This window comes from Anas platyrhynchos, chromosome 3 (genome assembly GCF_047663525.1).
Source record: "Anas platyrhynchos isolate ZD024472 breed Pekin duck chromosome 3, IASCAAS_PekinDuck_T2T, whole genome shotgun sequence".
NCBI classification, from domain to species: domain Eukaryota; kingdom Metazoa; phylum Chordata; class Aves; order Anseriformes; family Anatidae; genus Anas; species Anas platyrhynchos.
In genome coordinates, this window is record NC_092589.1 from 106,069,260 (window position 1) to 106,086,242 (window position 16,983).

Here is a 16,983-nt window from a genome sequence, read left to right on the forward strand (position 1 = left end):
AAAAAAAAAAAGTAGGATACTTACTAGTTTCTTGCCTTTCATCCATTTGTCTAACTTCTAACATAAACTAGGTCCTTCTACCTATTTTTGCTATAGCCCTTCTGATTGCTATTAACCTCATGCAAATCAACACAATTGGGGTGATCCACAATCATGTGAATAAGTGAACTAAATACTGATGTAATTAAAATGGAATAGTTTTTACATTGGGACAAATAGTATATAACCTGAGGGAGAACTCTTTTCTTCATCAGGCATTCTTGTTTTTTTAAGTATTATTTTTCTTAGTTAACCAAAAATGCCTCATCATTTATCTGTGTACCAGTCTGAGCTTTAAATAGCAAAAAGGAACCATTTGTCCTTGTTTCCTTTAACTATTTTCTCTCACAAACACTGAGGGATATGATGTGAACTCAGTTGTTTTCTCAGTATGAGCCACTCTTCAAGGCATTTGGGATGACAGCACGGTGTGAAGGTGGATAATGTAATTCTATGTACAGTGATTTCTTTCCTCATGTGATCTTGCAGAGTTGTGTTGGTCACAGTACATTTGAACAGTGATTGTAAAAGAATTAAGAGGATTATAAATCACCCATGTGTTGTCATTTTAAAGATAAAGACAGGAATGTTGTACCACTCAAGTCATTCAGTGCTAGCACTATTAACAGCTTAAGCTCCTTAGGCTGTTAGCAGGGAGGAAGTAGTGTATCTGTTAATTGCATGCTAAACAAGAACAGAAAAAGGCAACAGGAACATAACTGAGAGGATTTTATATTACTTGCATCCTCAGCTTGCTTATTTAGTTTTAGTTTTCTGAAACCATTTATATGATTATTTTTGGCTGATTTACATTTAGACACCAGTAAATCATGATCTTTTGCAAAGCATTTTAGTAATAACTTTTGTGTATACTATAACAAGCTTAAATCTGTAAGAACCTGTAAGCTTTAAGATCCAAAGACCTGTAAGTTGGAAAAAAAAAATGTTTTCAGTCTATAATACGATGAAAAAACATGATGTATCTCATTGACGTGAGTATAGCATACTGTTGCTACAATTGATTGTACTACCACATTGTTTCAGTAGATCTGGTAGAAATTATTGTTTGATTCTGATTTTCATACTCTGATGCAAGTCAAATCAGGGGAAGTAAAATTAGAAGCGGATATCAAGAGTCTCAGTTACAGACATGTAGTAAGCTAAAAGACAACTGTTTTAAACTCTCTGCCTATTAGGATAACACCTCTTTATTGTGCTAGTTTTAAGATGAAAACTTTTCATAGACTCCTACTATGAAGAGTGGAACCTCTTTTTATTATCTTTTATTATCTTTGTTTCAAAAGATAGGATAGAAGGCTTACTTTTGTATTCTGACTTTAGGCCATTCTGCTTTCAAATATCTTGGCCTTCCAGAAAGTGGTCCCTGAAGCATGTCTGAATTTATAGGGAAATTTAAATTAGTTTGTTTAGAATTGAAATGAGATGCCATTGTGAGTCAGAGTATGTCCAACTATGTCCTGCTCTTTTGCTAAGGCTTATTGGTGATTCTGGCATATCGCTTGTAACCCTTGAACCACATTCTTTCATAATTTTTTCTCTTAATATACTGTGTTTCTGTAAGGCAGTTATTACTCAGTATTGTAGGCTTTGTTGTTGTATGTTGTTGTAGTTCTTTTTTTTTTTTTTTTTTTCCCCAAAAGAATGTATTTCTAGGGAAAGGCACAAATGAAATAACCAATATTTTCCTGATTTCTCATGGTCCACCTGCATACATTTGCGAAGATGCCTATGGAACGTACAAAAGTTCCAAAAGAAAACAAAATGTCTCAGTAGTTTCCTGACCAGCTTTTGACTTATGGTCTTGTTCCCATTAGGGGTTGTTAATATGACTGTGGGGCATGAGCCAATTTATTGATTATGCTAATAAGTTGTCCCACCAATCAAGGCATTTGTGCTTATGATTTGAAAGTCATTTTTGTTGGAGACTGAGGTTGTTTTGTTTCTTTGGTTTTGCAGTTGATATACTGTTCCACAGGGAAAAAATAATAATAAATAAAGTTTTCTGGAAAGGGCTATATTCTTCTTAAGTAAAAAGTTGTCTACATTTGAGAAGACTGAGAACGTACTGTGCATGTTTCTATTAATCAAATTACACACCAAGTTTCACTACTCTGCAAAGCAAATTAAAGTTTTGCCTTTAGGAAGCTGTTTCTTGTTCTTTTGTAGCCTGAAGGAATGCGTAGATGGAGGAAGAACTTCTATGATAGTGCAATATTTATTGTTTTCTAATAAAAGAAGCTAATGTAGCAAATATGTACCACTCCCAAAGGTTTCTCTCTTTTGTTACCCCCCACCCCCTTCCAGTTCTCACTCATAAGGAGAGTCTCTCATGATGAACAAAGCAGCTATTCACCCACCATCTTCCTTCCAAAAAGACCAAACAGCTGCCCACTTTCCTAGCAGGGAATAAGAAATCCTTTTTTTTAGAGTGGGTACCTGAGGTCAGAATGACAGAGGAAAAGATTAGTTTGCTTGCATTTTAAGCTGTGTGTAAGATGAAAACATTTCAGTATGAAACACTGTGGCACTTCTATTAAAATATACAATGTTCCATTCAGCGTTTGTAATAGTAGTGAGTTTCTGTACCATGGAGCTTTCTAGCTTGACCATGTTCATTTCATTTATTTTTAAAACGTAGTACTTCAGTCTTCAAATTTAGTGGTACTCAATGGGAGGGAAAAATGTGGAGCATTGTCAATGTTTTTGTGCTTTTTGCTTGTGTTTAGAAGTGAAGAAATATTTTTGTTGAACAGTTGAAAAAACAATTTTTTGTGTTAAGCAAGTTGCCACCTTTTCACAAAAACATTAACATCACATAAATGTTAACATTAATTACAACCCCATTCATTTAGAAGAGAAACAGGAAGAAAATTTTCAGTTGGACCAGGATGTGAAAGATTAGATTATGAAACATTAGATGGATATCCTTCCACCTTGAATTCATCTGTTTACCCTTAGCACAAGCGCACTGTTAATCCAAAGGAACCATTGCCAAGTGATGAGGTAGGGCAGGCTTCATACCCTTCTAGTCCAAGGCCTCTACTGATCATGGTGTCCCTACTGTGGAAGTGGTTTTTAAATTATGAGTAATTGATCAATGTGATGTGGGCACATTCAAGCAAATACATACAATAAAATATCAGACACAAGCAAATACCTTCTGATTAAACAATCTTCAGAGGGTAACAGACTTAAGTCACTACTGAACTGAGCTGAATTTGAACTGGTGACCTAAAGGTGAAAGGCTTAGCCCCTAAACTCCAGGCATCGATTTCTAATTCTCTTGTGAAATCAATCGCATGACATAGATATATTGAGTTACCTTATGGCTGCCCTGACTCCCCTGACCTTTGTCCTTTCTATAATGTATGGAAGAATATTTAATGCAGCCTGTTTATGAAACAAGCTGTCCTCTCCATCAGATGCTACCTCTGGTTATGGCATGTGAACAGGGCACGCACGGAATGGGGGAGTCTCTCATGACAAACACTGTGTTACTCAATCTGCTACGTAAGTGCTGTAAGCGAGGTTGGCAGTAGATGCTTCAGTCAGAAAGTTAGTCCTGAAAAGAGTAATGAATGGACGTTATTGTATTGCATTGAAATTATAAAGTCATGCTATATCGCATCTGTGATGCCAAGGCTGAGCTGTGTTAGTAAGGCAATGACTGTCATCAGAGAAAGTATCAGTCAGAATGAATGGGATGAAAAACAGTGTTGGCAGGAGCTTACCAGAAAGGACAGTTCATCTCAGAGGAGCTGGGGAGGTTTGATGAGAAAGATGTTAGTTTGGTTTAAATGGAAAACAAATAAACAAATAAACAAAAACTCTTCTAAAATATTCTCCAAAGATTTTTCAAAACAAGACATAAGGTCTGTTGAATTCTTACTAGGCATCACCTCTATGCTATACTTGGTGAAAACTACTTTTCCAGTAGACCTGGTGCAGTAGACTCTGCCCAGTAGAGTTTAAGATAGATGACAAAAGGTTGCTACAGGCAGAAGTTATAGTTTGTTAAATATGTCTTAGCTGATGATAATTTACAAGAGCTATCAATACTGGCTGATCTCATAAAGATTTTATGTCCACTGCCCAACTTTCTGTTTGGCAAAAATTTCCACCTTTGGCTTTGGCAAGTTGCTGGACACTCAGCAAAACAATGAAACAGGCATTTCTATTTTACTTTTGGAAATGGTCCCCTCATGCTTCTATTTGGAAACAAATAAAAGCTTGTAAGTGGCAACCTAACCAAAATTGCAATGTTGCTGGTCATGCTCAGTATGCCTCGAAGATCTACAGGAAGCTTTCATTTGCCAGCAGAAGCATGTTCAGTAGTTTCTTAATCTGCATAAAATACATACAAACTCTACAGCTTTTACCACATCCATTCTAGTTTTGTTTCCTTTTGTTGTTGCTTTTATTGAAGCAACTGAAGGTTCTGTGATGTTAGACAGATGCTTTTGTGTTGACTGATACAACACAGAGGATTCTGCAGAGTCATGACTTGTCCTGATTTTATGATCCTACCTAGTAGCATCAGTGATATAATAGGCAGCTTTCAGTAGTTATTATCCACTTGTTCCCATAGATACCAGACCAATTGCCACATTAACTTAGATTTTTAATGAATTCTTCTGAGCCCTTTGAAAACTAATGAAAGTACTCTGGTTATAGAGCAAGCAACAGGTGTTTACAAAGCACTATGCTTGCATTTTAGTTCACTTTTCTTAAGAAGAAAAATAAATACTGACCATTAATTTGAAAACATAATTTGCCTGAAATGTAGTGGAAATTATCATTCTCATAAATGGCTCTTAATTTTATCTACCATATTATTTAGCCTGTACTGCAGTTACATTGTTTATTTCCAATGGTATTCTCCATCCTTTATGTTAAATTAATTTCCTTTATTTTATTTTTTCTATCTTTTGATTCACTGAACTCACCCTTTCAATTTCAATTTCCTTTGATAACATATCAAGATGTCCATTAGATGTAATTAAAATAAAAGAAACCTTCATGCTTCAGGGCGTATGTGGAGAATAGAGATAAATGTTCATGGGGAGCATTATCTTCTAATTGCACACTGTAGGATTTCTTTGGAAGTTGTAAATATTTTCAGATAGTTTCATTGGTTTTATGCAGTACTATATTTCTTATGGCAATACTTTAGAAAATGGAAAGCTAAAGTTCGTTAAGAAGAAAAGGGAGATGGTCTTAATCATCTGTTCAAGGAATGTTCTTTATTTATGGTGATAATGCCATCACCATCATGAACTCCTCTTTGAGGCTCAAACTTTGTACCTCAGAATGAGAGGAAATGGCAGTATCCCTGGAAGTGCCCCATTAAGCCTGAGTACAATAAGCTCCTTTATGTGCAAGGACTGTGTCTCTGTCATGTTCTGTAAAGTTACAGACTTTTTTTTTTTTTTGTTCATAATCACAGGTAGCTTAAACCATTATGAAGTGCTGACAGTCCAGCCATATAATTTGAGATAGCTACTTTAAATCAATAGCCCTAGAAGGCATTAGTATTTTTCCTCTCTAAACAAGCATCTGTAGTAGAAACTTGGTACTTAAATATACTTATACCTAATTAAATATAATAGATTAAATATACTTAATTTCTTGAGACATAATTGCATGCTTTCTATCAAAGAAAGTTAAAATATAAGTGAAATGCAGTGCTTCACAGGTAGGTATTGTGATTTTCTTTTCAGGTGGGAGGAAATGGAGATAGAGTTTATTTTATTTTTTCCCTCTCTCTCTTTTATTTATTTATTTATTTTATTTTATTTTATTTTATTTGATTTGATTTATGGAGCTCTGTTTTTGCGATTTCCAATTTGGAAGCTGAAATGCAACACAGAGAACTTGGTATAGCTTTTTTTTTTTTTTTTTTTTTTTTTTTTCTGGAGGATAATATTAATAAAAAGCTCAATCTATTAAAAAAAATACTCTTTTTCTCCAGAGAATAGTCATGTTTTGATGTTATTAATAGTGACAAACCTGTCTCATTGGATTGTATGTATTATTTATTTTATCAGGCTTCTCTGGCAATTGTGTTGGCTGTGGCAAGAAAGGTTTCTGCTACTTTACAGAATTCTCAAATCATATTAATCTTAAACTGACCACTCAGCCCAAGAAACAGAAACACTTAAAGTATTATCTGGTCAGGAATGCACAGGGAGCTCTGACCAAAGGATCTGTAATCTGCTGGAAAGGAGCAGGTAAGATAATGAAGCTGTCTTACTCGGGCTCTGGTTTTCATCATCCAAGCTTAGATATCACAGGGGCTGGCGTCTGTGTAAAACCTAAGATGGATCAGTTGAAAGAAAGGCTCCTTAAAGTGCAGCTGTAAAAAGCAATTGAGTACCCTAATACAAGGATGGCATGTGTGATGCCATCAGTTCCTCCCGTTTAAGTGCTGTAGCCTTTGAGTAATTCATGTGTGAAATTATCAAATCAGATAGACAGAGAAAAGCGACTGTCGCTGTTGTCAGTGGATAACAAGTTCCTTTTTTCTTCAGAGTTCAGAGGCCGACAGTCTTCTTCCAGCACCTGTTCGAGCACATTGTTCCAGCTGCCAGAAAGTTCAGGCCTCTCTGGAAGTATGTCAAGTGAGCCTCTCCCAGCAGCAAATCCAAATACTCCAGCTGGGACGCAACAAACAGGTAATGCTTAGAAGGAAAACTCTCTGGGTTACTGTAGTTTTACTATTATTTTATTATTTTACTGGGCTATGTAGTTTTACTATTCTGTGTGTGCATATCTGTTTATTTATATGAACAGAGAGACAAAGAAATAAGCACACTACCACATAAAATAAAGCAAATTGAGTATGTATAGAGGTATCATTCAAATTTTTTTTTAAAAAAGAATCATGCTGTCAAGGCTTCTTGCTGTCCATATTTTCCCCTTACGTTTAAGTATAAATGTTTAGCAAATAACAAAATAGCCAGGTGTTCTGAAGCTAGTTCATAACTAAAGCAAACCACATTTTTAAGAGCATTTTTTTTTTTTTAAAGTGGCAAAGATTAGGCATTTCTTGCAATAGGTGTTTTCTTGCTCCAGTCTATTTTATGTTATAATTCCCTTTATTGCTGAGATTGTATGGATATTGGCTTAGAAGCTTCTGAGACTTTTCTTCTGTGAAGAAAAGCAGCTTTAATATTAAAAGATAAAGTAATGATTAATATCTGTAACTTCTTTGTATTAACAATGCTTTCTGAAACATTTACTTTTCCATTAGCCTTACATAAATAAAAGGTGATGGATGGTAGAGGCTAAAGTGATCTCTCTGAGCTTCTTCATAATGAATAGTCTCTTGTGACAGTTACAGAGATCCACATATGAGAACGGAGGCACAGCTGTTGGCGGTTATATTCTGTCTGAGAGACAGAAGCCAGTTAAATAGTTGTGATCTGGAATGCCAGTACCCCTCCAGAACAAATCATTAATCTCTTTATAATAGCAGTATTGGCATTTGTTTGCCAGAAGTTACATATTTAAAAACTACATTAATGACAAGCATATTTGGCTTGCAAAAATCTCTCTTTTTTAAGGCAGCACAATTAAAATGATGTTTGGAAGAAGGATGTCAACTTTGAGTTGAAGCTGAGGGCATTTTTAGTAAATTTTAAACAACAAAGCTTGGACTCTTTTACTCTCTTTGCTGATTCTTAAGTAAACTTCATGGAAGAGCTAGGGTGAACCTGCAAAGAATCTAAAGGATCTGAAATTATGTATTTAATTGCAGACTGGGATTTTACCCAGGCATTTAGGAATCAGACAGCAATAATCTGGTATGAGATCAGAAGTGGCTTTGCATTATTCAGCGTTGTATTCACTGAGCAGATCCTGATGGCTCTGTTAAAGTCAATGGTCATTTAATTATATTAACTGGGGATCATGACCTAGAAATATTTATTGTATATAACATTTATTTTATTGCCAGCTGCAGGCATAGATCATATTCCTTCAACAGCAGCATTCAGCTCCGCAGTGTATAATGGCAAGGAATCTCCTAAACAACAGTTGGCGAAAAATAACCTATCTGCTTTGACAAGACCATCGGTGCTAGGTATTTGTATAGATTTGTTGTTTAATAACCCCAACGTCTATATTCCATGTGTGTAGTAGATACCATGATTACAATTTTCTCTATGAATAGAAATTACTCTTCCCTTCCAAGTCTTTTGTGACAATTCCATTTTTTTTTTAATGTTAATTTTCAGAAAAAAAACTGATATGATTTTAGCTGTAGCTTTATTAAAGTTCAGATTCTTAATTGGAAGTTTTTCATTGCACTTACAAATGTTCTCATTTTAGAGAAGTACAGACTGGACTATTACTCTAGATTCTTAAATAATGCATTTGTTTACACGAATGTCACCTAACAGGTTTTGTGCATGGAATTAAGAAAGATTTATAAGTAACTACACATAGGTAATTTCTGTGTTCCAGTCCACCTTGGGATGTACTTGCTACTTTGACAACTGGCTCCAAATTAAATAAATTTTCCTCATTGAATCACTATTATCATGATTTGTGTTGTTTTCTGTCACAAAGTGTATGTTACGTCACTGACTTGTTTGAGTAAGAAAGTTCTTTTTAGTCTTTACTGTGCCTAGAAACATGTTATATCTCTGTTTTAGAATAAGTCTTCCCAAGTTGCCCTGCTAGTATCTCAGCCAAATTCTTTCTCTCTGCCCATTCAGGTTCTTGATCTCTTTCTTGCATGCAGAAACATGTTCTCAGTAAACTGATCTTGCCAATTAATTTCAGGTGGATTACCTTCACATGTCAACATATTAGATAGTCCTGTAGTAAGTAGTAAGGCATTTTCAAAAGTACTTTGTATTACACTAAATATCTTGAAGTTACGCTTTTGGCACAACCTTATGCCAGGAAGCTAAACGAAAGAATGATCAGAACAAATGGCTAAATACTGCCCTCACATGGTAGTAGTTTAAAGGAGAAAGTGATCCTTAATGTGCACATACACTGTTCTGCAAATGAACAACCTTATTCTAAATCTAAAGATTTCTGCTTTACTTTTGACTTTAATATCCTTTGCAAAAGAAACAAACAAACAAAAAAAACCAACAACAACATTATATATATATATATTTATATATATACATGTATATGTAATACCAGGTTCTCGCTCCATTTAGAATTTTATATGGGACTAATCATTTGGCCAGTAGATACTGACCTGCAAGTATGAAGTAGTTAAGGGTTTTACATATTCACATGTATAAATAGAGATAACTCAGTCCTTCAAGCAATTCCTGAAGGACTACCAACCCTCAATGATTAGAAATACTTGATATTAGTGGAAACTCATCATTCTAGGAGTTTGGAGGAGTGCCCAAGAAGACTGAATAAAGTAATGAAAAAAGTTTCAAAAATGTAGTGGTCATGGGCTCCCAGGAAAACTGTGAGAAAGTTGGTTATGGTTTTACAGACAGAGGTGTTGGAGCTAAAATTGGATAGGAAGAAAGTACAGAAGTCTTACTTGGAGTTAGTATAGGATGTCAAAATCAAAAACAGTAACCACTAGCAAGTATAAAAATCCTGACAACAGAAAAATTGTTAAGAAGAACTCTGATCTTTGTTAATACAATGCTGAAACCATTGAAAATGTTATTAAATGTTACATGAAATGCAGTATTATGTACTTAGAAGTAAAAGGAGCAAAATGCCCATCGTGTTGACTTCAAAGTATTAATACAAATAAGTATTCTTAGTACTCCTCATTACTCATTAGCACATTACTCAGTACAGAGTAAACGTTGATATAAAATAGATTAAGTCTCCAAGATGATTAAGAGATCTCTGAACCAAAAATTTTCCATGTCTTTAAGCAGAAGATAGGAAAAGAAAACAAAAGCCATAAAAAATGATGATGTTCATGGAGTTGACCCTGTTTACCACAGTACTTAATACAGTCCATCGACACATATTGAATTATCATGCACACAAATGAATACATTCAGTTCTAATACTTTCTGAAATGTTCCTGTTATTCAGGCACGTTAACAAATTCAGGGCCTCCAAAAAAGCGCCATAAAGGTTGGTCACCAGAATCTCCATCATCTACTGAAACTTGGAACTTGCAGCTCAACCCACAAGTTCCAAATAGAATTAAAAATGGTAAGCTATATCCAAGGTAATGATGATGTTCATTTCATTATTCAGAAAATAATGGGGGAAAAGAAGCAGTATTTTAAAGATACATACAGATTCTCAGTACAGTTTTGAAACCTGTTTAATACCTACACTGCCAGAATTATTTATGTGCTTTTTTTATTTATTTATGTGCTTCATTTTTTATGTGCATTTTTTATGTGCTACATATTTGAGGTGTCTGGGCTTAACTCTCATTAGGATCCAATCATTGAGCCATTATTAATAAATTGCAACAAATGCCTGTATCTATCTTTAGACACCTAAACACCTTTGGGAAATTAAAGTTAGTGTCATAAGTTAGGTCAGTATATCATCCATTGTTTCTCTTATGTGTCACAGTCTTTTTGGCACTTACTTGGATTTTATAGCCTAAATACAAACTAAAATGCCACGCAGTGAAACAAACCAGCTTTCCCCAGAATGTTTTCTTTTAATGTGTTCTATTTTAAAATCTGTGGATGCATGTTTAAGGCCACTACAATACATCTTCCAAGAAAGTGAGCATGCGTTGTAGTAACAGTTCATGAAATGTGTGAAATAGCCACAAAATTATGTAACACTGACACTAAAAGTGGATTTAAGATGATGCTGAATAACTTTTCTTTGAGGAAATCATTATTAAACTTTTCTCCAGTAATATTATGTGTACAATCTTAGATGGAGGAAGCCTATCATCTCTACCACATTCTGCTTTGGTGGGGCCAGCCTCATCTCCGATGGTGGGCTCAGGAGAACCGGTCTCAGTTCCTGACAACTTGCTGAAAATCTGTAAAGCAAAGCCAGTTATTTTTAAAGGTAAAAAAAACAACACACCCAAGCACTCAACAAGACCTTATGTATTTATTTATAAGAGATGCAAAGATAAATCCTACTGCCAAATACTGCTTAATCTTTCACTTGTTAAATATCTACTATTAAAATTGTTTAATTCACACACACAAAAATATGAAATTAATGTGATATGTACAAATATTGTTCATTTCACAGGTCATGGAAACTTCCCATATCTTTGCGGGAACATTAATGATGTGATAGTGAGTCCTTTGCTGTACACCTGTTACAGAAATTCACAGTCTCTATCTAGAGCATATGAACAATATGGTGCATCCACAATACAGCCTATTTCAGAGGAAATGCAGCTCTTGCTGACTGTCTACTACCTTGTTCAGCTAGGTAAGATTATTTTCTAAAGCTAAATAATTTGTTGTACTTGAAGACCAGACACAGATTGAAATATAACCACAAAAAGTTCATCTTTTCCTATAATTTGGGACTACAGCAATTAAAAATAAAAAGTAAACCAACTGTAATTAATTGTTCTTGCATACAGTCCATGGTTTAGAAGTAGTATTATGCTGACTCAGGCAGTACTTAACCGCTTAAATATTTCTAATAGCCAGGTTCCAATTAAGGCAGTTTTACTTGAGCCTCACAACAACACTCCAAAATGAAAGAAATGGTTTGCATCTTCTAATGTCAGTAGGCATGCTTGCATAAACCTGAAACATGACCACCTCTAAAAAAATACTTATTTTGAAAAACAAATGTTTTTAACTCTACAGCTTTGTTCATTTGTTTTGTAATATGAACACTTTCCTCTTAATTTTTTTTAGCCTCAGACCAGGTCCCTCTGATTGAAGATTTGGAACAAATATTCATGCGTTCATGGCGGGAATCTCACCTATCTGAAATCCGGCAGTACCAACAGGCAATTCCACAGAGCTTTCCTCAAGTGCCCAGCCAGATCGCACCAGTGACCTCAGCCCAGCTTCCCTGGCTGGCAGGCCTGGCAGCTAGCTCCTGTAATGACAGCGTCCACATCATTGAGTGCAGCTACTCTCTGGCTGAAGGGCTTTCAGAAATGTTTAAGCTGCTCATTGAAGGAAAATTAATAAAGACAAACTACGTGGTGATCATATGTGCTGGTAGAAATCGAGCCATTGATTCCTGCATTGTGATAACAGGTGAGATCCCAAGGGCAAAACTGAATCATTCAATGAGATGAGGAGTTTCAGTAAGCTGCCCCAGCAAACCAGAGCACTGAACCCAGAGTAATGGGTTTGAACCCAAGATCAAGAAGCACAATTGGGTTTCTTCCACAGTGAGCACATTCTGTATGAATTATCTGTGTTCTTACCAATGTATCTGAGACGGCATTACTACAAATTATGGCAAGTTACCAGCACACACACTGTGTCAAACTCTCCTGCTCTGTGTGACTGGGATACTACCGTGAGTAGAGGCCTGAACACTTTTTTGGCTTCTAAAATACAGTCTTTCAACTTTATTGCCTTCAACAACCTGTTGATGGCTATGCTGATAAATTACTTGAATAGCCATACAAAGATTCATTAATATCTTTGACTATTTGCATGCTCTTTTTGTATACTGTGTCAACAAATACCCCCTAAAATGGAAAACAAACATATGGAATTATAAAATATGAATCTATCTGACAGACGGATGGTGCATAAGTGTGTAGAAAAAAAAAAAAAAAAAAAAAGATTGATCTCTGCCACTTTTATGGGGGGAAGATTCATGAAGATTCATTTAGCTGGGGTTTATTATGACTTTGAACATTTTTACTTTAGTTTGAAGTGCTTTCAAAATGACTTTTTTTTTTTTTTTTTTTTTTTTTTTTCTTTTAGGAAAGTATCAGGCAAGAATCCTGTCTGAGGGCATGCTTACTCCTTCAGACTACCAAAAAGAAGTTAACTATCAGCTGGTCACAGGGAAAGTAGAAACTCTGGGGTCCTTCTTTAGCACCCTCTGCCCAGGTACATAATACGCTACAAACAGGCATGTTTCCAAGTCCCTGAATCTTTTGAGTAAGTGAAAATAGCTATACTACTTTTCCACTGGCAAGATACTATTAGAAATGAATAAAATATACAGGACAAAGTTGTGAAAGTACATTTGAATTGAAGTTCCTCCTAAAAGTGTCAGTTTCTAAAATCCCTTAGTTTCATGAAAATACGTCAGTAAGTAACTGAACATATTACGCTTAAGTATACACATCCATTCACAAAACATGCAAGTCTATATCCATGTGAACAGATATAGATTCTTCTGCCAAAAGCACGTAATTCATTTAGACCATGATAGAAAGATTTATTTCATTGAAGGAAAATTTTGTTCCTTGAACTTACCATACTGTGAGCTTGATTTTAATGCATGGTAGAGAAAAGAAAATTTCGGAGAGCCAGGGTTACTGGATCATTTTTTAACTGAGCATACTGAGGATTACTACAAACAGGATTATCTAGGAATAGATTGAGCCACATGGAAAGTGTAATTACATCACACAACTAGAGCAAATGCAGCATGCTTGTCTGTGTAAAAGGCATGTCACAGTCCCCTTCTCCATGCATATCACACCAGTAAATCTGTATGCAGAAGGCAAGAACACTTATGGATAAGTCATGGTATTTTGACTAGTCACTAAAGAGAAACCTGTTTTTCTAGAACCATCATGTCTCTGTTCCCAATATCTTCAAGGTATGGTTCTCAACATCTCTTTTGCAGAGATTTTTACTTGTTTGAACAGAACAAGTAAATGAACATCCACATCCATTGGGTTGCACTTCACAGGGCAGACCCTGCCATTCTAAGCCCTGCAGCAGACGTGTTCAAACATCTTTTCAACTGCTGAGAAAATACTAAATTCTCTGAACAGGCACACTGTATTTTCTGCACAGCTATCATCTGTAAGCAGCGTCCCTGCTGGATAGAATAGGATGCGTTTGCAGATATGCTTAGTTCAGTAAAACTCTCATTTATCTTTCAGCTTTATAGGGATTTTTCTTCTCTCTCAAAAATGTTAAAGATGTAGTAATATTTATGCTCTGCACCAGATTTTCAAATGCTTCTCATAATCCTTATTAGCAAACACTGCAGCTCAATGGTCAGGACATAAACTAAGTCACTTTAAAGTCTTTGAAGTCTTTGTTGTTGCTGATTTAGATCAGGGCTTTGGAGCTAGTTTTCTGGTATCTTCTATAAATGTCCTAGGCAGAGGTCTGCATAGCTGATCTGTCATTCCCTGGCCTGATATACATTTTATTAATATTAATACAATAGAAAAAGATGAGGCTTCCTGTAAAAAGTAGCCAATAAGCTAAGAGCATGGCAACTACCTAGCATATATAAAGCTCTTTAAGACCTACAAAAAAAATCAGTATGAAATGCAGCTGTTATTAACCTGGACGTTTATACCACTATACTTTCAATTTGATAGAGGGTGACATTGATCTTTTGCTGGAGAAGTTTTATCAGGAAAACCAAGGGCACATCTCTTCATCACTGTCTGCTTCAGTGAATAAATCAACAGCGCTGAATGGAACTGGAGCAGCTGTGTGTACAAGTAAGAAATACCTTAAATACCTTCTAAACAGTTAACAGTCAGTTACTTGAAACACAGGTCTTTAGGTGTGCAGTTAAATACTTCTGGGCAGAGTCCTAGACTCTTGAAAAATTCTGTTCTGAGGTGATCAGGAACTTACATCTTGGGACATGCAGGTTTACACTTGATGGATGCTCTACTTCATTTTATCAGATACTGTACTCCCTGAAGCTCTAAGTCTTACTTCTGTGGTAGCAGAATGCTGTTGCACAAGTTCAGTTTCAGCTCTTCAATATTTAAGGGATTTACAGGGCCAAAATGCCCCAGTGCAGCAAGATTTCTTTTAATTTTCCATATAGATTTTCATAAATTGGAACTCAGACTCATAAGCAAAGTACCTTAAAGTATAGCTCAATTATTATTCACCAGTCTCTAAGATTTTGCATTCAATTAGACTTTGCATGTATATCGAAACAGAATTTTGTCATTTTCCAGGTTATGAGATTGAACGGCATCAGATTCGTCCATTCCAGCTAGCAGTGGCTCAGAAACTGCTGTCTCATATTTGCTCAATTGCTGACTCCAGCACTCAAAATCTTGATTTGGGTTCCTTCGAGAAAATTGATTTCTTGATTTGTGTTCCACCCTCTGAAGTGACTTATCAGCAGACTTTGTTTCATCTCTGGCACTCAGGTGCTTATTTTATTTGGATTTACAGTAAAACCATTAAAAATATTTGTATCTGGAAATACTTATATTTGTTCCATTTCTTTAGGTATTTTATTAGAACTTGGATTAGAAAAGGAGCATCTTACAAAACAGAGGGTAGAACAGTATGTTATGAAACTAGATGCAGACGCCCAGATTAAGTTCAAAGTCTTTTTACAAAACTCTATGCAGAATCCACACACGCTGTTTGTCTTAATCCATGATCACGCACACTGGGATCTAATGAGGTAAGAAAACTGCAACTTCAGAAAAATTATTGTTTGCGTTAGTTCTCAAGATCAGATTTATGATTTATGTCTTCCTTCATCTCTCTTTGCAACTTTCTGCTAACTTTCTCTTCCCATGTGTTGAATAACTGTGTTTTCTTTTAAGGTTCTTCATGACTTATTTTTGTTCTGCTTGTAATATTACGCCCCAGTGGAACATTTCAGCTTTCTTTGCTCACCATTCTTACCTTCTTTCAGCCACAGCTATCGTTTTTCTGGCTGGTTTTTGTTTGTTCAAAGGAAAGCTTCCTGTGAAAGTACACAAAATTCATTATCCTCTGTCAGAGTCCTCTGGACTGTAGAACATGCAAACACCCTCCACAGTGACTAGGCAGCTAGTGAGCCAACACAGCTGCTTTTTTTTTTTTTTTTTTTTTAACTTTGTAGGAATTGAATGTTTCTGCATGTACATGATTTCAGGTAAATGTCTCAAGGGAGCAGAGAGATTTCTGTTCAATGTTTACCAAGTTCCCTGTCAGTTCACTTGTATAGCTCATTGTTTCTTTGCCTTCTTAGCAGTCTGCCTGTTGAGAAGATGGGCTGCTTTTGCTTTGTATCTCCTGAGGCACCGGGGAAGTTGGAGAATGTGCTGAATTCCAGAAACACCAGCATGTTCCAACATTGCAAACATCATAGTGTTTCTGAAACAAAAAACCTTTGAATTTTGCTTGTGAATGAGATGACAAGACCTTGACTTTCACACTGGTTATGAACCGGTGTTTTCATCAAGCCTGTATTTTTGCATATGTGAGGGTTTCCTGTTCAACTCCTCTATATCTTAGGAACTTAAACAATGGCCCTTAAGGCATATAACATCCCTGAGGGATAGAGATGTACCCGTATTGCTACTAACCTCTGATTTTTTATTTTTTTTTTACTTTTATCTAAAAAAGACATGTCAGTGGCAAATATTGAAGCGATTATTCTGTACAGCAGGATTCATGCCCCCTAACTGAAGTCAGTTGTTAAATAAGGTGCCTAAAAGAGGAGTTTAACTGCCTGGGATTGCCCACACAGACCCAACAGAGACATGGGCATTTCTGAAAGCTGGCATAGGTCTTGGGTGGAAACAACAAATTCCTGGAATTACTTATCTCTGTGTGTTGATAACAGGAACTTGCACTGACTAGGATTGTAACTTGGTCACTGCTAGTAAATGCCAAAAATTAAGTAGCATGAATTTGGACTGAAGTCTTACTCTGGAGCAATGAATTGACTGTAGGTGTTCTATGATACCGGCATTTGCCCTAACAGTAACTACTCTTCCTTTTTGTAATAGATCTGTCACAGGTAGCTTCCCTCTGTCTTTCTGTTGTACTGACTTACAGTCTGTCATTTTCTATCTTGATTTTGTAGGCAAGAATTATATTGTCTCAGGGGCAATTCTAA

The 16,983-nt window shown here is 35.8% G+C and overlaps 1 protein-coding gene across 4 annotated transcripts in view; it reads left to right on the top strand.

The window, feature by feature from the left end:
* The window catches only part of GREB1 (growth regulating estrogen receptor binding 1), a 95,284-nt gene that overhangs the window by 44,880 nt on the left and 33,421 nt on the right, over positions 1-16,983 (top strand). For all 4 annotated transcript variants that reach the window (XR_011808571.1, XM_027455240.3, XM_027455242.3 and 1 more), the window contains exons 5-15: positions 6,108-6,290; positions 6,591-6,734; positions 8,018-8,143; positions 10,099-10,221; positions 10,915-11,052; positions 11,245-11,430; positions 11,871-12,221; positions 12,906-13,034; positions 14,495-14,620; positions 15,095-15,292; positions 15,375-15,555. Coding sequence is in view for 3 of the 4 variants with exons in the window: in XM_027455240.3 (XP_027311041.2) it covers positions 6,108-6,290; positions 6,591-6,734; positions 8,018-8,143; positions 10,099-10,221; positions 10,915-11,052; positions 11,245-11,430; positions 11,871-12,221; positions 12,906-13,034; positions 14,495-14,620; positions 15,095-15,292; positions 15,375-15,555 (1,885 nt within the window). In the remaining variant the exon portion in view is untranslated. The remainder of the gene's footprint in view (positions 1-6,107; positions 6,291-6,590; positions 6,735-8,017; positions 8,144-10,098; positions 10,222-10,914; positions 11,053-11,244; positions 11,431-11,870; positions 12,222-12,905; positions 13,035-14,494; positions 14,621-15,094; positions 15,293-15,374; positions 15,556-16,983) is intronic.